Below are 20,662 nucleotides of genomic sequence, written 5' to 3'. Positions count from 1 at the left end.
CACATATTTGAATTGTCAGCCTAGACATAAATTATAATTACAAATTAAGAAATGGCTGGATGACATCCTCGGATCAATTGACTAGTGACTGCCAAACTGGCTATAGACTAATCCCTTCCTCGGTTTGCAAACGTTCTCCCGATCTATGTTTTTGTATTTTTAATCAACCTAGAGCGGTGATTTACGTTTGAAATCCGCTCGTTAAGACTAACGAATGCAATCAGCCGGCAAAGCACACCCGCTATGCTCTATTTCATCCATTTTCTCGCAAAAATAAAGGGTTAAACGACAGCGGTAAATCGCTTTGCACTCTATGGTCGTCTTCCGTTGTTTTACTTCCGAGTTTGACCCGAACTCTCTTCGGGCAGGAACTTCCGACAGCGGCTCAGCTATCAAAACAAGAGACGGATGAGACTCGTAGTCCGGGAGTGGGGTGAAAACCCCAAATGCCGTTATTTTCTGAGAAACGCAATGCGAGTATAGCACCCCTGACCCATGATCGCCCATTTCTTCTCCACAGTGTGAGTCTACATATTTCTCTGGGAAGAAAAACCCCCCGCAAAACGTGAGGTGAAGCGGACGTCAAGGCCAACTGGCTGCGCGGAACCCCGACCTTGCCTGTTGACAGCAGCCGAGGGACACCTCTGCGGCAGCGGGGAAGGCTGCGCTTCAGCTATCCGGTAGGTTCAGGAAGGCGGGGGAGGGAGGGATGGGGTGCCGGTCTTTCCCTTTGGGATAGCGATTCATCAGCTTTAGAGGAGAAGCAATAGATCAAACCAAGCGATGAAATATACGTATTAGTGGCCAACAGTGGGCGAAAGCACGCTTGCAGACATATGGTAGCTACCTGTTGTAATCAGCAATTTGGTACCGAAAATGTCATGGTGTTGATACCGACGGACCCGTTGCACAGTCCCGGTGCCATCTCTTTTCCATCTTTATAGAAGGAAAAACCTCTGTTGGGGATATTGCCGTTAATTTTCGTCTACGTGTACTGATGATAAGTAACGAGACCTTACTTACACCTTATTTCAGACACCACCCCCAGAGTGAATTATTATTTTTAACTCTCTGAAATACATGTTGCAGATCCTTATTCTAGAAATCTTGGGGTTAGTTGATGAGGCATTTCACGTATAAGCATGGCCGAGATGGTCAGCAGACGTGACGTGTTTTGCAGCCCAGTTAATAAGTGTTTCTGCTTAAAATGAATATCGCCCCGGACCCGTCGGTGACTGATTAGTCAGCAGACCACAGCGAGTGTGTGAAATTTAGCGTTTTGTCTCTCGGTTCACGCGTTTTTATGGGAATGCAGGGCAGATCTCATTGATAACTGGTCTCCTGAGGCTGATTACACGAAGCCTACAACTCGCCAAAGAACCCATGATCCTAAATTCTCAGCCGCATCGATTGTCATAGGGATGATCGTAGTAATTAATGTAGAGTCCTGTTTAGTTCCAGATGTATATTTTAGTCGACCCCACGTAGAAAAAACGTTTGTTTTAGTCATGATAACCACCCATGTGGTTATCTGTCAGTCCTGGGATCTTCTCTGGAAGCCCAGTGATGGTAACTAATATAACACGATTGTTTTAGTGACTTCCCTCTATAGATGTATGGCTCTTTTATGCCATTAAATTAGGAGGCAAAACGACTAGAAGTGTTCTGAAATTTCTACTTTCCTCATGGTGAAGTGGTGCCTTCTGTGTGGAGTCTGCGTGTCCCCCATAAGTATCATGCTTGCTGGTTTAACTGGCATCTCGTTGGGCTTGTGTGTGGATGTGCTTCCCAATGGACTGTGCCAATAGTATGGAGGTTCTAAAAATAGGCTAATTCTTGTCATAATTTTTGTTCGCCAGCGATCTGTTAACCAGACCAGGCCAAGATTATAGACTAGGGCCTCCGGCCCTATTCACTTCGCTTTGATAAAGTTTTGATGTTTGAAGGATCTGCTGACATGTACTGTATATATGAGATCAAATACTTAAGAGCCTCTGCTCTTATTCCTGGTTTCCTTCCTGAAGAAGGAAACGTTGTTAGTACATCCTATGAAACCTACCACTGTAGCCTTGTAAGTATGTTGAAACGTTTCATATAGACGAGAGTAAAAAGTACAGGTCCCTGAGGTACTAATGCAGGGAAAGGTTTCATATATTTTAATTAAACCCAGATGTAGGTAAGAGTATCTGGCTGCAGGTTTGGACATAATTGAATTGTAACCCCCTTTGATTGCATTACCAAGATTGAGCAAACATCATTATCGCTGGTATCCAAGAGAGACCCGAGAGGCTGGTGTTCCTTTCATTGGCTGTGCAGCTCGATGAAAGAATTTCCATTATTTGAAATGCTGACCCATCTTAGGTTATATCTCATGTGGCTTTCCTGATTGAAATGAACTAATACTGTATTATGGATTACAATTCAGTGTGTGCTTTTATCTTCAGTTGCATTGCTTTAGTTTGTCCTGAACTGTTGTACATTTTTTTTTCACATGACAGCAATACATTGTGCTGTTTTTAATCATGTTGATGGTAGATATATAGTTAATTCCTCTTCTAGAGTCTTCATTGAATCTGCCATAGCAGAACTGAGCAATAGAGTTCTGTTTAGAAGGATAAACAGTTCCATTCTGGCAAATTAGCAATTAAAGCAGCTGATCTCTAGAGATGTGCAATTTAAACAAACTTTTGAAATGTGAATAATCACAAAAGAAGTTAAAAGCTTTGCAAAATGTAATTTATTTTCAGTCAATAAAGTAGGAGCAAAACAACTAAATTCCATGTATATCAGATTAACATAAATTCATTTTAGAAATACCATTTTCTCTAGCAGGACTGCAGAACCTTTAAGTGCCACAACTGAAGCATCCTTCACAGGTTTACTGGCTGTAATTAATCTACTGACAGGTGTGCGGCTTAAAACTTTTTTTTTTTCTTTTTGAAGACCCTAATTAGTGATATTCTAAGAATTTGCAAAAGGTAGCTCAAAATTGGTGATAATTGGGGTCAATGCAACCCTTGTCTCAAGTAATGACTTCCCCAAGCATTGACAATGGTGTCCTTATTTCTTTATCTTCATCTATTTAAGTGCTCTTGAGGAGCACTGAAGGAGAAAGCTAGGGATTGCACTACCATTGATGAAGCACATATCTTTGAGTTTTTTTCGTTTTGATGCAGAAGGAGAATATTTTACTTTGCAGTGTGTTCACAGTTACAGTACCTGGACTTGTATTTGCTTTGCTTTTGCCGATATTTTGTGAAGCACCCTGGGGTGCTCAGGCAGGAATGGCACAACATAGAAAAGTTTTGTTGCGTTTGCTAGAAAAGCTTTTTGGGCATAGGTGATGCCACACTTTTTGTGTTTTTAACAGGATATTTATAGGGGAACTGCAACACTATCTTTATAGTTTGGGGTTAGAATAACCATTGATGAGTGTATTTGAAACCGCAATAAAAAGTAAAATCTGCACAGTAACTTGTAAAACCTCCAATTTACATCACACAAAATAGAGGACATTTCCAGGTATGCGCTATATTGTGCGTTTCGGAACAAGGCAACAAAACTTCAGTGACGTGTTGCGGCCCTCTTATATTGTAGAGAAGCAGGCTTGTGAATACATCTCCTTCTAGTCCAATAAAAATATTTCTCTGTTGTTTTTTCCCCAACAAATGCCACTCGCTTGTTAAATCTGCATGCACGTTGGAACATTCCTGCGATGAAATTTCTGCTGCACAACCTGCATTTAATTGCTCATACATCCCATTACATTAGTCATTATAGTGACTAGTGAGCAGGAAGGGCCGCTTCACGTCACAATTCGTGGAAACTCGGATGCGAGTTTGTGACAACATGGCGATTTCCGGTGCTTTCACAAAGGGCATGTTTTTGTGCTTAATTTGGAAGCCGTAAAATTTCAGGTCTGAGAAATTGGGACTGCGGTTCCCCCTTTCAGGCTTTCGGGAAGTGTCTTTGCCACGTCCTGTCGGGGAAACAGAGATGTGTGACGGACGTGTTGTTTCCGCGCAATCCCAGGATGCTCTGCTCTGTTCTGCCTTGCAGGGATCGGGCGGGGGCGGGGGGGGGGTGTGTCCAGCCTGACGCAGCCCGAGGGGGGGTGCCCAGCCGGAGACACGGGGAGCAGGATTGGGAAGCAGAGTGGAGCGGGCGCGGCGGGGTGCGCGGAGAAGATGGCGGGCAGCCCCGAGAAAAGTGCCTCCGCCCAGGAGCTGAAGGAGCAGGGCAACCGGCTCTTCCTCAGCCGCAAGTACCAGGAAGCTGCCGCCTGCTACAGCAAAGCCATCGTGAGTAGCCGTGGCCCTGTGATCGCTCGAGTGAACCCGTAGCTTCCCGCCAGTCAGAGTTCTTTATCCCTTGTGAGCAGATTCCATTGAGACAGAAAGGGAATGTTTGTATGCCAGTCCCTGTGGGCGGAGCTGTGGCACTGTGGCAACGGATCTGTGCCCGTGGCTGGAGGGTTGCCGGTTCAAATCCCGCGGCCGGCAGAGGAATCCTACTCCGTTGGGCCCCTGAGCAAGGCCCTTAACCCCAGCTGCTCCAGGGGCGCCGTATAAATGGCCGACCCTGCGCTCTGACCCCCAGCTTCTCTCTCCCTGACTGTGTGTCTCATGGAGAGCAAGCTGGGGTCTGCGCAAAGACAAATTCCTAATGCAAGAAATTGTATATGGCCAATAAAGTGGTCTTTTCTAATTATTAAGGCTTATTTGGATATGAAATTAAATGCCTTATGAGACTAGGTGATTCTAGTTTTAAACAATTTTGTAGTACCCAGGGAGCCTTTGCATGGGGAAAGTGCCCTTTGGTAATGCTGTGCTCTTTGTTTTGTTTTCCTCGTGTCTTTGCTAGCTTAAGTTGGAAAGGTGCTGCCTCCCTCTTTTAACCTCGGTTTTCTCATTTCCGCTCCCAGAACCGCAACCCCTCGGTGGCTGTGTACTACACCAACCGGGCCCTTTGCTACGTGAAACTCCAGCAGCACGACAAGGCCCTGGCGGACTGCAAGCACGCCCTGGAGCTGGACAGCCAGTCTGTGAAGGCCCACTTCTTCCTGGGCCAGTGCCACCTGGAGATGGAGAACTACGACGAAGCCATTGGCAACCTGCAGAGAGGTCAGACCCTCCCCCAGCTCCCTTCACTTGGGGTGCCCATTTAAAAATTGAATTAGAAGTTCTGGCTGCTATTGAACGTATTGTCCGACTGCGTTCTAGGAAGAGTTCAGCTCTTTTTTTCCCCGTTTTGTAAGATACCAAAGTAAACCCTGTTGCTACGCAGAGGCAGACTTGTGTTTTGTGAGCACGTTCCTTGCACTCGGTTGCCCTAAATAAAAGCTGATCTCCGCAAAAACCGGAGTGAAAGCTGCGCCTCTGTGTTGCAGCCTACAACCTGGCGAAGGAACAGCGGCTGAACTTTGGGGACGACATCCCCAGCGCTCTCAGGATAGCCAAGAAGAAGCGCTGGAACAGCATCGAGGAGAAACGCATCAACCAGGAGAACGAGCTCCACGCCTATCTCACCAAGCTCATCCTCGCCGAGAAAGAGAGGTACACGGCCGCAGTTTGCACTTTGCAACCATGAAAGCTGCTGCAGCTTCTTAATTCTCTCCCGATTGCCGATTCCTAGTTCAGACAGTTCCTGGTGTTTCTATATACAACGTTTCATCCCCAAAGAACTATATGCAAGGGCGTAACCTAACTCCATCCACGACTGAAGTGCAGTTCCACCCCAGGTGATATGCTGGTAGCCGTTCTGTACCAGTAGCCCCACTGCGCTGTAGATCAGGTGGAGGAGTGAGAATCTGTGTCACAAACTGAATTTAGGGGGAGCTCTAGGGCAAGCAGATTATAGAGGCTCTCAGTAGGATTTAGCCAACATGCTTTAATGACTAAAATGCCTTTGTCCTTAAACCTTAAACCTTAAACAGGCCTTTGGTTTAATGTTGCAAATGAAAGACTGCCTACAGCACAGTTTTTGGGTGTTGCTTTGCAAATGCTGGTCCAGAGAGAAAATTTTTATCAGCAACACTTGCAGCAGTTATCCTTGCAGATTTCCCACCCAGTATTAACCAGGCCTAACCTTGCTTATAATAATAATAATAATTAATAATAATTGCTTACACTTATATAGCGCTTTTCTGGACACTCCACTCAAAGCGCTTTACAGGTAATGGGGACTCCCCTCCACCACCACCAGTGTGCAGCCCCACCTGGATGATGCTATATGATGACATGGTTAAAACTGTCCTTTTTTATCAATTCAAGTGCTTTTATCATCTACATGTGCTGTGAAATCAATTGAAATTAAGATGTGGCTGATAAAGCAGACTCAATTTTGAATGTAAGTGGTGGTCACTGTTGTATTATACGAGTCTGATTCTGCACATTAGAACGGTTTCGTGCGTTTGGGCAAGATCGAAGGTAGAAAAGAAGGCTGCGCCAGTTCTAAAGTCGTGAATCGATGTCCACAGGGAGCTGCAAGAGTACAGGGAGAAGCAGGAGGAGAACTCGGAGGATAACAGAAGCCGGAATGAATTAGCAAAGATCCAGGCGAAGCATGTGAGTAGGGCTATACCCTGCAGCACAGGGCTGGTCTCTTTCTCTGGACACAGTGCCTGCAGGAGAGACATTCATTTCTGAGTCTGGACCCTCTGGTTTTGACAAGGATCAGTCAAACATGGTCAAAATAAAACCAAGTGCCCAGTCTAATAGGAATTTTAAAAGCATAAAAAAACTCTCAGGAGCATCAGCTGTTTCACATGTGAATGATGAAGGGAATGTGCTGTTTTATTATTTCACTTGGTAAATGAGGTATTGGGTAATAATAAACCTAATATTTAATCGGTAAAGATTACTATTTTAAAATTTCCAAAGGCATTTAAAAAACACCTTTGGTTAAACAATAAACCATTCCTAGAAAGCTTACCATAAGGGTAATTTTTCTGTAGAATTGGGAAGGCAGTTGTTAAATATATAAAAGTGTGATGGGTATTTTGGTAAATTATCTTCTACATATTAACACTCATTTGTTCTAGCAGGATGTTCTGGCTGAGCTAATTGTAGAGAGTTCAGACTGCGAGTATGTGATGTATGGGAGACCGCATGAGTCTTGTCATCATTGTTGGATGTCAGAGGGGAAAAAAACATTACAAACGTTTGTGATGTTGGCACTGTAGGAATTGAGGGTATGTTTTTGATGGCCCTGCTGAGGTTTGGCTGTCTTGGACGGGCCATTTCTCCTGTGTTTTACTGTGCTTCTAGTCCCTTGACGGTAGTTCTCTGTCTGTCTTCAATAGGATAAATACTTGTCCGACATGGATGAGCTGTTTTCTCAGGTTGATGAAAAAAGAAAGGTGAGTTTCTACATCACACTACCCAATTATAATGCAGCCTCTGTTTCCAGTAATGGTGCAATACAGATATTTAAGCTTCCCCGCATGGAATCATTGTCACTTGTACTAAAACTTCCCACGTTTCAGGCTAAGTAGACAGTATAACTGATCGATTCCATTTTTTTCTGGAATACGAAAAAAACACAAGTCAATAAGTTCCAAAAACTGAACCTATGTAAAACTGGCTGACCTGTATTTGTATAAAACCTTTCCAACTCTTCTTGAGAGCTGCTGCTGCACCTATTGACTGGCAGAGTTCATCAGCCACCCCTGCTTTTTGTGAAGTTCTGACCTTATTTCACCGTGAGCTTTTAGAACTGCTTGCATTGAGCCCGTGTAATCTGCGTCTCGCTTCATGCAGAAACGTGAAATTCCCGACTACCTTTGTGGAAAGATCAGCTTTGAGCTGATGAGGGAGCCCTGCATCACCCCTAGTGGGATCACTTATGACCGCAAAGACATAGAGGAGCATCTACAGGTAAAGATGACACTTTCTGTGCCCTATATGTAATAAAATACAGGTTTTAATTATTTCTTCTTCTCTGCAATTTCCCAGTTGTTCAAAGTATGAGGTTCCTTTCACATAGTAGATTCTGTCGGTTCTAGATCACAGCTTGTGGTATGTTGACTGGGATGTGTTTTTTTACTTTGAATAATTAAATTGGGCTGTAACACAATTGCCTGGTTCATGTTTACCCATTTGGTCCCGCTGGTTAGTTTTATGGTTACTTAGGCTCTTAGTGTTGCATGAAACCTTGTTGAGAGGAATTGTAGGGGGTTTGGTTTTTTTTTAAAGCTGACTATTCACTGGGTTGCGCTAAATAACCAATCGGGATGTGATTCTGATGGGGCAAGTTGTAAAGCAGGGCCCCTCTAGTGTTTAACCTGTGCAGCGCTTTGGGTGTCTTTGGTGTTGCAGAGAGTCGGACACTTTGACCCCGTGACCCGAAGCCCTCTGACCCAAGATCAGCTCATCCCCAACCTGGCCATGAAGGAGGTCATCGACGCCTTTATCGCGGAGAACGGTTGGGTGGAGGATTACTGAAGCTGGCGCGGCGGGGAGGAGAAACAACGAAAGAGAAACGAAACAAACCAATATGCCCTCCTGGATTTGCACTTTATCACAGCCAGCCACGCAAGAGACTGCCTTAACAGAGCGCGGGCCGGCTGTATACTTCATGTAACTCTGCCATTCTTCTGTATGCCTGCCAGGGCAACAAGATCCCCTTGCAAAGCAAAATGCAATGAAAACCAAGTCACTCGTTCTAAACTCTTCAGTCCTAGGTCTCCCTAGTACTCGCCTGTATATGCACACTAACCGTTTCACCATCTGTGTCCTCGGGACCTGTTTGTTTTTAAGTTTTTTTTTATTTAGGAGATTGTGGAATTCTGTCTTTTCCTTGCCACCTGAGTACAAGCATATATACCCCTCTTTTAAACGTCCAGGAATGGGAAGATGAACCTAGAAACATATAAGTCTATAAATATGAATAAAGTATATAAATATAAATATATATTGTGGAGTAGAGTTTCAAATGCTGGATTTCGCAGCCCAGGGAGCTGGTAGGTCTGTTGTTGGCGGAAATGAATGACTGGAATCCCATTACAAGCGAAGTTGAACACTCCTGTAGTTTTCTGGTTGGAAATTTAGGGGCATGTTAACAGGTTTTGACTGCGAGTTGATTTTCACTGGCCTGTTGGCAGAGCACCACACAACCAAGGCTGAGGAATTCAAGTCGTATATTCCTTTACGAGCAGGCTCTCTAAATGCAAGTCTAGCGCCATATAGAGTCTCGTTTTCCCTCTGCAGTGCACAGGCATCATTTCTCTTTTTTTTGGGGGGGGGGGGTTGGACTGTTCCCTTGATTACCAGATGGGTATGCAGGAGACTCTTGTTTAACAAACGCACAGTGACTGAAATTAAAAGAGGAACCCAGGCCATTAGTAGGAGATGTCCGTTCACCCATTGAATTCTACATACTTGAGTTATGTATGTTCCGAGCAGAGGAGCAGGAGTGAAAAGGTTTGTATAGCTGCCTGGCTCCGTGGAAATGTGCTTCTAAAAAAAATATTTTGCTTGTGCGCTGTTTGGCACGTGGGAGAACGGATAGGATTTGGTGCACTGAGACGCATGCCGGCGGTCCCGACACGCTCTTCCTGCGGAGAGCAGAGTACCGATTTGGAATCGCTATCTTTGGCTCTTTTCTTGACCCTGTTTGTGTGGTCCCAGATTCTGCACCACAGGTTTGGAACGCGTTCCCGGCTCAATTTTAGACGGCTTTGTGAGACCCGTGTGAAGACATTTTCGTATTTTGCAGGAAGCTTAATCTTCAGATGCACACCTGCAGGATTTGGAAGGAAACCCGTCTATTGAAGGAAATACTTTGATGCTGGTATCGCTGTTGAACGCAGTCTAATATCTCCTTCAGAAAATATCCACAGGATTCTGGCCTACATTGCGCTTTATGTGGACACCTGTAGTTCGTTTAGTGTATTTTCACTGCCAGGAGACCCAGAACTACCCTGTTTCGGAGAACAAAGGAAGATGTTTGCTTCTAAAAGGATGTTATTTATTGAAATGCCAGCATTTTCAGTGCTGAATTGGAATTGAACTATAAGCATGTTTAGTAGATCTATTAAATATTTCAAATGGATTAATAGTAAATGTTGGAGTATATCTTTAATTATATCCTGTTATATTGTTTAATAAACTTCTAAGGCCTAATTCATTTCTCCAGTTTCTATCACAGTTTGGAGAGCACGACTCGAGTCACTTTTGGGGGACAGTGTTTGACCTTCTGGGATCCTCCCTGTGACGTCCCAGTGTACTGTACGTAACACTCCTTTTCCAAGCAAATGTCAGCAAATGTAGTTTTTTCATGGCAGTAAGGGACGTGATAGTGGTGAGAGCCCCTTTCTCAGTCTTGTCTGTAAAAGCGTGATAAAGCGCGAAGATTTATAGTGTTGCATTATGCAAGGAAAAGTGTGGAGGCAGTGTTTCGACAGATGACAAACGACTGCCTAGAAGGCAGTCTTTTTCTTACAAAAAAAGCTTCTTTACCTCCTGTGTCATTGTCAATGTATGAAATATACTGTATGCACTGCCTAAATGAGTCAGGCATAGGCATGCCCTGTTAGCTGATCCGATCATAGGACAGGCAACAGCAAGTAGAAAACGGGACAATTTTAATTCCAGAAAAATGCATCTCATGATGATTTCATAATGGCAATGTTGTCACTTCATCACAAACTCGGTGTGTGGTGTGCCTTGTTCCGATGCCTAGTAAGCAGCTCACTGCAGTTCTGATGCCGATATTCTCCCAATGAATAATCTTTTTAACTCATCTGTTACTTTGGATAATGAACGGGAGCTGCCCAGAAAAAAAAGAAATGGGAATGTGGTGTTTTTTTTTTCTTGATGTCAAGAAGCTTGAAATGTAGGAAAAGTTGCTGTACCTGTGTCATTTCGAAGTCAACATTGAAGCGCCTGGATTTCTGGTTCCCCTTGCCCTGTAGCGTCTTGGCAGATTGTTTCGGCGTTCGTCGGGCTGTAATAGTGTCGTCCATTTTGTACTTCAGTGGCTTAATTTGTGCAGCTGCTCTCCCTGCGTGGCGTGACGTCGGTAAGGTTTCAAATACAGTTGTTGAAAATGCGAACTGAGCTCCGACACCCTAAACCTGAAACAAAACAAAGTCGTCTGCAATTATGTACCTCGTGCATGTGCTGACGTACACAGGTGGCAATATTTTAAGAGTGTTCTCCTCCGCAGGGACATTGGTGTACCTCAAAGGATGTCATTCCCTCCCTATAAAACTGGATCTCCAAGTCCCAGTCCTTGTTGGAAGTTTCCTCTCTTGCAGTGTTGGTTTGGGTTGGCCAGTTTTAAGATTTCGTATTTCCATCTAGTGACAGCAGCAGCCCAAGGTTTTGGCCACTGTCCTACCATGCTTGGATGATTGCTTCATTCAGGCTGCCTTCCACTCGGTTGAAAATCCATTTCACGCAAGTGCATTGAGTAGTAACGCTAGTAGGGTACGGTTTTCAGTAAACGTGGTGGCTGTTTGTGTTGTGCTGAGAGCTATACTCAGCTCTGCTTAACCACAGTAATTGAATTCACACGAATGTATCCCCCGTGAAATCGGCAGTAGGTTTGAGATTGTAACTAGGATTCCCCTATACATCACAGCTGAAGCGAGTGACTCCAGGATTGATATGGAAACATTTTTTCCTAGACTTGCTTTTACACAATTGGAAATGCATAAGAGGAATTACTTAAGCAAGGTCTCAGCTTTGAAATAGCATTGCTTTAAGGCTCTGATTAGTGCTGACATCTGGGAATCTTAAAATGAGCTGTGAAAGAAAAAGAGCCTGTTGCAACTAATTAAAAAGATTCCGTTTCAGGGGATATAAAAAGCATAACGGAGAGAGGGGATTTCAAGATAGGATAGATTTATTTTTCGCTTACAACCAAATAAAAAAACAGCCCATGTGTTATTTTTGGAAATTTCTGCTATACAGATTTGAATGCAATTCAATGCAGCTTTGTGAATCAGAAATGGCTATTTAACTGGTTTGTTTTTGTTGTTTTAGTTTTAACCATTTGAATTCTCTTGCTTTGTAAATAAATTGCTTGAAAAGATGGCTTTATTTTCTCCTGCTTTGATTCACATGGGCTTTCTGATGATGCGTATTCATGGATACTACTACTACAAGGCAGTGAAGACTGCTTTTAAGTCAGCTATAGATTTCTGGCAATAACTGTAAATATTGTGTAATTTTAATGTCTGAATAATATTTGAATTTGCCCAGTCTTTCTCCAGTCAGTCTTTGAGACATTACAACCATTCATGTAAAAACGAAATATGTATTAATCATGCTGTAAACCCGAAAATTATCATGTAATAATCATGAAGCATGTAAGAAGGTTAGGAATTAGGGGAGATCCACTTTGGTGCTTGCTTAATAGTAACTGCACCTCATTGAAATAATTCTTGATGGATCCTAGGGATATAGTCTTTGCTTAATTAATACACCCACTATCTCCTTCAGGCAATGGTATTTAAGCGGTATGTACCACATGCATTGCTGTAGCAGATTTAAATTTAACTTCCTTCACAATTTTGAGTGCCATATCACAAAACTTGTTTTTTTCCCCAGTCTTAACAAATTCATAATCTAATTCCCAAACTTCCATCAAACATTTCCTTCACTGAGTGTCATTTGTGTGTGAAATTGCCTTGATTACAGCAGTCTTTGAAGAGTATATGTTATTGAGTCTCGCCTGTGGTCTGTTCTGTGGTCACTCTTTGATCAATCTTTAGTTCTTATTTAGTGCTCAAAGAATTCATATAATCTGCGGAATTGTTTTTAAATGCTCCATTCTTAAACTGAAAAGGAGAAAACAGTTTATTTATTTTGTTTTATCCTATTTTGCTAATTTACAATTCTCTTCTCAACAAACCCTGTAATTTAAAAGATTTTAGAGTGGTTTGTGGCGGCCAGGGTAAACAGCGGTCTAGACATGTTTAGTGAATGCACCCTGAGACAGGGAAAGAAATTATCAGTGCTGCAAATCACAACTCAGACTTTGAGATTGACCATTGTTACATACAGTATTTGTTTGGGGATGAAAGGATCACTCTGATTCAGAATTCTAGTTTAAATTAAGGTATTCAGGCTTTGAGGACTATGGAATCTTAATGGTTTCAGTACCATTTCTTTATTAAGTCGAAAGTAAGGAAGAGCAGTATGTTCTATATTGTGGGTCCTGTACTACATTGAAAGATCGGGATAAAAAGTAATTTGTTAGAATTGTAATTTGGGTCTCCTGTTTTGGAATCGGAGGCTGTACGTGAAGTACTGACTGTCGACATCTGTCTTAAATTTGATTGATCGTGAGGACTGCTTTTTCAGTCGTTGCTTTTTCTCGATGTGAAGGTGTTCCAGTAGGTTTTTTTTTTCTTATTTACTGTAAGTGTGAATATACTCAAACAGACTTGGAAGCAAGTGAATTGTTTCTTAAGCCTGTACTAATTGGCCAGCTGGCTACCTGACCAGACATTGATAAAGTCTTAATGAGATGGGCTGTAGACATTGCAAACAAGTGAGGTAGCCGATTGAGGACGTCAGTCTGCTGGGTTTGCTAAATTAAAAATCGCTTTGATACTGAGTGATGGCCGAGTATCAATGTCTTGTTCTTCACCCGACAGAGTATTGCTTTGTAGTTGGTTGGTTGTCATAGTCTTCTTAATCATCGGTCGCACCCAGAGAGGTCATGCACTGAGAGATTTCTCCACACTGCCTGATCTAAACCTTTCAGTTGTGAATTATGGGATAGGATTTCTGAAATATACATATAAAATATTCCTTCATTCAATAATGTGTAGAAGTAAGAGGAAGTAAGCACACATTTAATAGTTCAAGCAGGGAGCTGCGTCGGCATGCGTGAGACTGCAAAGGAACAGGTAACGGGTTTATTCTATGCTGAAAAGAAAGGAAACAATGTTTCGGCCATGGAGTCTTCTTCAGGTATGAGCTGAAGAAGTCTTCACACATCCTCATGCTTGGCCTTCACAGTTAAGAAATGTGAGGCAGTGCAGCTTGCCAATCACACGACAGCTCGTTAGGTGCACTTTAACCCAACGAGGTCCAGGTGGAACAAAGCCTGATCAGGTCACCTTTAAAAAGGCCTTATTCAGAGCTTAGATCACTGCAAGAAAAAGGCCACACTTAGTCAGTTTTCTGGGCATTCCATAATGCCTCGAATGTCACCAGAAACAAGGGAGAGGGCCACTGGTATGCTGCAGGCAGGCATGTCATGTGTCAGCTTTGCCAGACACTATGGAATAAGCCGCTCCACTGTGTCCTGACTGCAGAGAAGGTTTCAGCGGACCGGACGGACAGATGACCGTCCAAGATCCGGTCGCCCTCGAGTGACCACACCAGAGCAGGAGCGACACATCAGACTGGTCCATCTGAGAGATCGTTTCGGATCTGCCACCCGTACTGCTGCTGAAACTGCCAGCAGACACAATGCCCACATCAGTGACAGGACAGTGAGGCTCCATGCTGCTGGCCTTAGAGCAAGGCGACCTGTCAGAGGCCCTCTGCTCACACCTCCTAGACGTCACACCCGACTGGCTTGGGCCAGACAGGGGCTGAGATGGACTCGTCAGCAGTGGCATCAGGTCCTCTTCACAGATGAGTCACTCTTCAGCCTGTTCCACACAGACAGGAGGGCCAGAGAGTGGAGGAGGAGGTGTGGAGTTTCTTTTTTCAATCAGTTTATATTAAATATATTGTTGATATGTATGTATTTAAACAATATTTAATATAATATACACTATATTTAAAAACAACAAAGGGTTTCATCATTTTATTTTATTTTTAAATCTCCTGCTTTAAGGAACAGAACATTGTGTCGAGAGCTCTGATTTGCTATGTGCTACAGCACTTGTACAGACTTGCATTTTCGAAGTTTGAAGTCATGTAAAAATTCACAGGCAGATCCCGAAATTGGAATTGGACATTTTAATAGACATTTAGGGCTTCGAGCTCCAATTAAAACAAAAAGGGGGCTCCATTTAACTATTAAGCCGATGAGCGTGAATTCAGTAAAAGGAGTCTTACCCTGGACTGTAAGTATTATAACACTGAAAGGAACGGCCAAAGGAAATCATGTAATTGGTAACAGATCATGAGTGAGAGTCCAGTTCTTCGCTGCAATTTCAAGTGTCCACCGCAGGTCAGGAAATCTGCTCCCTGACACCATAAATAAGTCTTTTTCCCAGAACCCAAGAGGAAGAGGAGACTTGGCCTTCCCTTGGAGGAACTGTGATATCCCAGGCACTCATCCCAGGAATGTGGAGATGAAGACGCCGGTGTCCAGATTGAGGGTGGCATGCCACCAGCGGTCAGGGAAGTATAGCACCTGCCAAAGGTCAAGAGTCAAAGGTCAGAGGAACACAGCTTGCACTGTAGTTGTACTTTGACTTATGTCCATCAAGGCCAGCTTCAAATACTTTTGATTTTTAACTCTAATTGGAATTAACCTACTTTCTTTGCTTTTGTACTTCCGTGGAAAAAAAGCCTGTATTGTGCAGCCCCTGTATCTAAGTCAGGGACTCCAAATTCCACTGATTTTCATTCCAATTCGAACACTTGCTTTAAACTTTTGATTTAACTGAAATAAGTTCACAGTCCTCGTTGATTACTTCAAGGTACTTACAACATGGATAAAACCAGCCAGGCTATTTTGGTGAAGGACTGCTTTTTGAATTTAGTTTCCCTAATTTGAATCCTGCAGCCGTACTTGAAAACAAGAAGCTCCAGGTGGTAATAAATAGGAAAAATAAATATTAAGATCGAGTCATAGCAGTGAAGGCTATAGATTTCTTGTATCCAAAATCCTACAATCTAGTCCTCTACTCTGCAGTCTAATCAGAAGAGTTAGTATACATGTACACTTTGTAGAACTTCAAACTTGATTCACTGATGTGAAAAAACTCCCTAGGGGTTCCATGAGCACAGACCAACAGTGGCTGCTGGCTCTAGTGTTTGCAATTCAGTCCTTACTGACCTCCCTTGGGTGGATGGTATGTTCCACAGGTGAGATTTTGCAGTGCTTACTGACCTCCCCTGGACGGATGGTACACTCCACAGGCTTCTCATCTGGGGGCAGCTCTGGATATGACTCCATTACCCAGGACAGTGTGGTCCGATTGGGGTGGAAATGGGGCTGTTTCTCTGGTGGGTACAGGAACCACCGCTGTAGAGAACGCATACAAGGAATCAGGTGGTGGATCTAGAAAATGCTCTTTAAAACGTGTTAAAAAGCAAAAATGCCTTTTCCATAACTGCTTACTCCAGGATGTGTAAGACTCAATCAGGTTTAATTTTCCAGTTTTCCTTCTGACATGTCTGGATCACTTTTTCGAGATTTGCTGTTGCTTCCGCAACAGTGTTTGTTTGGTTTTTTGGACTAAGTACCTTCCTCCCATAGATGACTTCGGAGTACCCAGGGCCGTGCCAGTGGAAGGGAACTCCTGTCCCAGGACCTGAGAAGGCAGGGAACAGGGAAATAAGCTTTAGCACAGAGCCGGCCATCTCCTTCAGGAGCTAAACCACGATTGTCACAGCACAGGCAGCACAGTGGGCTGGTGACAGATTGCACAAAACCTTCATGAAAGGAAGCAAATCAGATGACATAACATAATCCAAGGACAATTATAATAATAATGGCTTACACTTATATAGCGCTTTCTGGACACTCCACTCAGAGCGCTTTACAGGTAATGGGGACTCCCCTCCACCACCATCAGTGTGCAGCCCCACCTGGATGATGGGACGGCAGCCATAGTGCGCCAGAACGCTCACCACATATCAGCTCTCAGTGGGGAGGAGAGCAGAGTGATGAAGCCAATTCATAGATGGGGATTATTAGGAGGCCATGGTTGATAAGGGCCAATGGGAGATTTGGCCAGGACACCAGGGTTACACCCCTACCCTTTTCGAGAAACGCCCTGGGATTTTTAATGAGTCAGGACCTCGGTTTTACGTCTCACTAAATGTATACATGTTACTATACTGGGGCATTAGGACCCACATGGCCAGCAGGGTGAGTGCCCCCTGCTGGCCCCACTAACACCTCTTCCAGCAGCAACCTTAGTTTTTCCCCAGGAGGTCTTCCATCCAGGTACTGACCAGGCTCACACCTGCTGAGCTTCAGTGGACTGCCAGTTGTGAGTTGCAGAGTGATATGGCTGCTGGCCGTTAAGTGATAAGCATGTGGCACTCGTCATCTTTAAAGCTTGAAAACCACAAACATGGTCTCCATGCCGGGCTTTGTGAGGGAAAGGGGGTATACAAAGATTCGAAAAGGTACCGACGCTCATCTGATACAGTCTCATGAGCCTGGGACTCATCAGGAAGACGCCAGCAGGAAGTTGCCCAGCGGGCTAATGGGAATTGTAGTTCTTGTTAATTGTAGGTGCTGTGGCCGGCTCCACTCACCTGCTATCCCGAAGCTGTAGGCCCCGCTGGTGTGAGGGAGAACATAGGGGGGAGGTCGGTAGTGCGCAAACAGACTCTGCCACTCTGTGAAGTTGTTGTCACCAAAGAAGTACAGCGTGTCTGTCGGGATAAATGAAGGATAGCGTCAGACTGCCTCTGCATGAACAGGAACTGCAGCGGAATCTACAGCTAGAGCATCAGCCCGGGTGCGATACACTCGTGGAATTTCTTGGAGCGTCTTAGCTTGCATTCTTTGTAAATGACGAAAATCCAGGCCCGTCTCAACCGACATTCTTGTAACACCTGGGCAACTCAATGACGTACTGCACCGTTCTCAAGGGACTAACAGAGATTTTCATTTATATTGTTATAAAGACTACATATTTTTATAAGTGATCTCTACAACTCTTGAACGGAACAGGTGACTCAGATTGGGCCCTGCGATTTCCTCCCGAACTGACTCGGGACGCATGGGAGGGGTGTGGATAAGGAAAAAGGACACCGACCGCTTCCCAGAGTGTCCAGAGACTGTGGCCGGAGGAAGTGTGTCAGGAACTCCCGGAACGAGACGTCCACTGCAGGGAAGAGGGGGGTGAAGATGTCATTTGTTGCAAACGGATCGACTCGTCGGGCTCACGGCTTCGTCGGCGACACCTTCCATCTGCGTTTTTTTATCAATAGGAATTCGTACTGTACAGGGCAAGGACGATGATGCAGGTCTAGGCAGAGGTAACTTACAGAGTATGTGGCAACAAGCAAACCTGAGAGATGGGGAAAATAAATTTGGAGCTACAGGGAAGGCTGGAAACTAGCAAGCAGCTGGCAGGTGAAAATTAAATACAGGCCAGGGGTCTCAAGCCTATGGTTTTTGTTCAAATCTTAGTATTCAATTTGATAACCTAATTTTTCTTTGACGTATATAGGATTTTTATACAGGTCTTAAACAGGTGAATACTGAAAACATAGGTTTCATTAAAAGCACAGGTAAGTATATAACGAGAGCCTGGTTCCCAGTATTGCAATTACTGAACTGAATAGTTATGAGCCACGGCGGCTGGCGGGCCCGAGCGCCACTGACCTTTCCTGTAGGAGTAGGTGTTGGCCGTGCTGAGGCGCACCAGCCTGTGCCCGTACTGCTGCAGCAGGCTGCTCTTGGAGCACAGGAACTGGAACTTCTGCGGGACGAGGAGCAACGGCGCCGCTGAGAGGGGCTGCCTTCCTACAGGTATTCATTCACGACTGCCCTCCTCCCGAGCACCGGTCGCCATCGGACAGACCCTTCTCGTGAGAGCACCCCGACTCATTTGACAAAGACGACCGGATTCTGAATGACCGTCTGCTTTTTTTTTAATATTTTCATAAGAGCAAGTGACTTTCGACACATCTTCCTCTTTTAAGCGAGTTGGCTCAGGTTGATATGTCTGTATATGTCTATATAATACGTGTACATCGGCACCATGGCGCCGCCTTTATTGCTGTGCAGTGTTTATGAAAAGGGCACAATGTACAGTAGGTGGCGTCTGCTAGATATACTGTAAGTAATCGTGTACTCACTGTGTTATCGGACAGGCCTCTCAGTATTACCGGTCTGGAATAAGCATATCTGCGGGTGGGAAACAAAAAAGGCCAACTACCGCTTAGACATCAAAAGCGATCACGGATAAACACCTGAGAGAGAGGAGAGTGTCAGTTATTGAACCGCAAGCGGCCGCTGGCCATCGCACTGACTTTTCAATGAAATCCGCGTAGGTCAGTGAGCGGTCCCAGATGTCGATGTTGCAGGGTCCCTCGTCATCCAGGCTGGAATCGGTGTCGGACAACCTGTGTGGAACAGAAGGGAAGCGAATCCGGTTTTTTTTTTTCAGAAAAGTGCAGAAACAAGTGAAGGCAGAAGTGTTTTTATGCAGTATGTAGGACAACCGCTACGCAGGATAGCGCCACAGACGTGTCTTCTCTTTTCTTTTCACGCGTTGCATGCAATCGCAGACGTCGGTGAAAATGCCGTCTCCTTCTTTCAGGCAGAACTTAATGCCCCAAACTGTTATAACCGGGGGGAGTGTGGGACTTACCAGCCCCCATCGCGGGATGCCGGCGCGTCCTCCGTGCCCCCTCTCTGCCAGGTCGCCGGTACCGACGCCAGCAGGACAGACAGCTTCAGCAGCGCGCAGTACGACGCCATCAGCAGATTACAGAGGCGGAAACGAAGTGTACGTGAAGTTTTGTTGCTTTTTCTTCACTGTGCAGACCCGTTCTTTATGCAGTGAAACACATGGCCCAGGCAACCCCGATTAACAGTAGGAGCTTGTCGCTCTAGCCTCTCCCTCCTTCCTGCTTGTGGTACATTTCCTGCCAGGACGCGTGGATCTCATTGGCCAGCAGAGAGCGGTTATCAAAAAGCAAATTAAGATTCTTCCGAGGCAGAATACAGCTATAAGACCAGAAACATATATTTGTAAGAAGCTGATATCAATCGAAGCCGGGATGTTAAATCACGTAGCCTTGAACTGTGTTAACCTGTCTTTATTCTAAGCCTAGCGCAAACCTTCACCGTACACTCCACATTAAAGGTCTATTCGCAATGTTGGCATACGAGTATGAACACCTGTTTACAAACTGATGTACAAGTCCTGTTGTAGCGCCCTCAGTTCACTGGATGTTGCAGGGGCTTTTTTCTCACTGGTTGTTGAGAGCAGTTTTTACAGATAGCGAAACGACGCTATTCTGATGAATAGAAGAGCATTTCCATTCCCTCTCGTACATGGCCCACGTTGCAATATATAGGACAGTGGTTCTCAAACTATGGTACGCCGGTGGTACGCCATATGACCCTGGATCTTTGTTGTGTGCACTGAAAAATCGGGACGGGTTTTCATATTCTCTATTTTAATACGTGTCGAATACGCAGCCTACGTACTACGATACAGCGGGCGCTAATACGTGTGTGGACACAGCTAAAATGTAATTCTATATCACTCTATAGGAATGTGTACTACGAACGAAAGCGGCCAATTGTATTTAAACAATGTTATCTCCAGCAAATAGGGAGGTAAGAGAATGTGCGGTATTTTACCGGGGTAAAGTTAGCTTGAAGTTCGAAAACGATTTTGGCACGCCTGTAGCGCTTTCACGAAATCTCTTAGAGTTACAAAAACACTTGCTTTGTGTATAAAATACATTGTGGATGCTTTCTCAGCCTTTACTTTTTCGTTTTTATGACATTTTTTTGACCAAGCACGAATATGCTTTTGTCC

General features: G+C 44.4%; 2 protein-coding genes across 3 annotated transcripts; one reads left to right on the top strand and one right to left on the bottom strand.

Annotated features, from left to right (window-relative positions):
• Positions 1-285: 285 nt before the first annotated feature.
• Positions 286-12,039, top strand: stub1 (STIP1 homology and U-Box containing protein 1). Its single transcript, XM_088613118.1, has 8 exons — positions 286-680; positions 4,060-4,301; positions 4,925-5,123; positions 5,390-5,555; positions 6,479-6,566; positions 7,304-7,360; positions 7,761-7,877; positions 8,319-12,039. The coding sequence occupies exons 2-8, from the start codon at positions 4,188-4,190 to the stop codon at positions 8,442-8,444; spliced, it is 867 nt and encodes a 288-aa protein (XP_088469244.1). The 5' UTR covers positions 286-680; positions 4,060-4,187; the 3' UTR covers positions 8,445-12,039.
• Positions 12,040-14,765: 2,726 nt separating this feature from the next.
• On the bottom strand, positions 14,766-19,962 carry jmjd8 (jumonji domain containing 8). Of its 2 annotated transcripts, XM_088613119.1 has the most exons (9): positions 19,481-19,954; positions 19,140-19,232; positions 18,966-19,014; positions 18,490-18,586; positions 17,918-17,986; positions 17,412-17,531; positions 16,389-16,456; positions 16,033-16,167; positions 14,766-15,330 (listed from the first exon to the last, which is right to left on the bottom strand). In XM_088613119.1, exons 1-9 carry the CDS (start codon positions 19,588-19,590, stop codon positions 15,250-15,252), a joined length of 822 nt encoding a protein of 273 aa, XP_088469245.1. In that variant the 5' UTR covers positions 19,591-19,954; the 3' UTR covers positions 14,766-15,249. The 2 variants fall into 2 exon arrangements, with proteins under 2 accessions (XP_088469245.1, XP_088469246.1); XM_088613120.1 differs by lacking the exon at positions 14,766-15,330 and having other exon boundaries at positions 16,031-16,167; positions 16,264-16,456; positions 19,481-19,962.
• Positions 19,963-20,662: the final 700 nt, after the last annotated feature.

The sequence above is a fragment of the Lepisosteus platostomus genome, chromosome 19 (genome assembly GCF_059453375.1).
Source record: "Lepisosteus platostomus isolate fLepPlt1 chromosome 19, fLepPlt1.hap1, whole genome shotgun sequence".
Classification (NCBI taxonomy): Eukaryota; Metazoa; Chordata; class Actinopteri; order Semionotiformes; family Lepisosteidae; genus Lepisosteus; species Lepisosteus platostomus.
The sequence above is the reverse complement of the archived record's forward strand: the minus strand, read 5'-3'. Positions and strand labels throughout refer to the sequence as shown.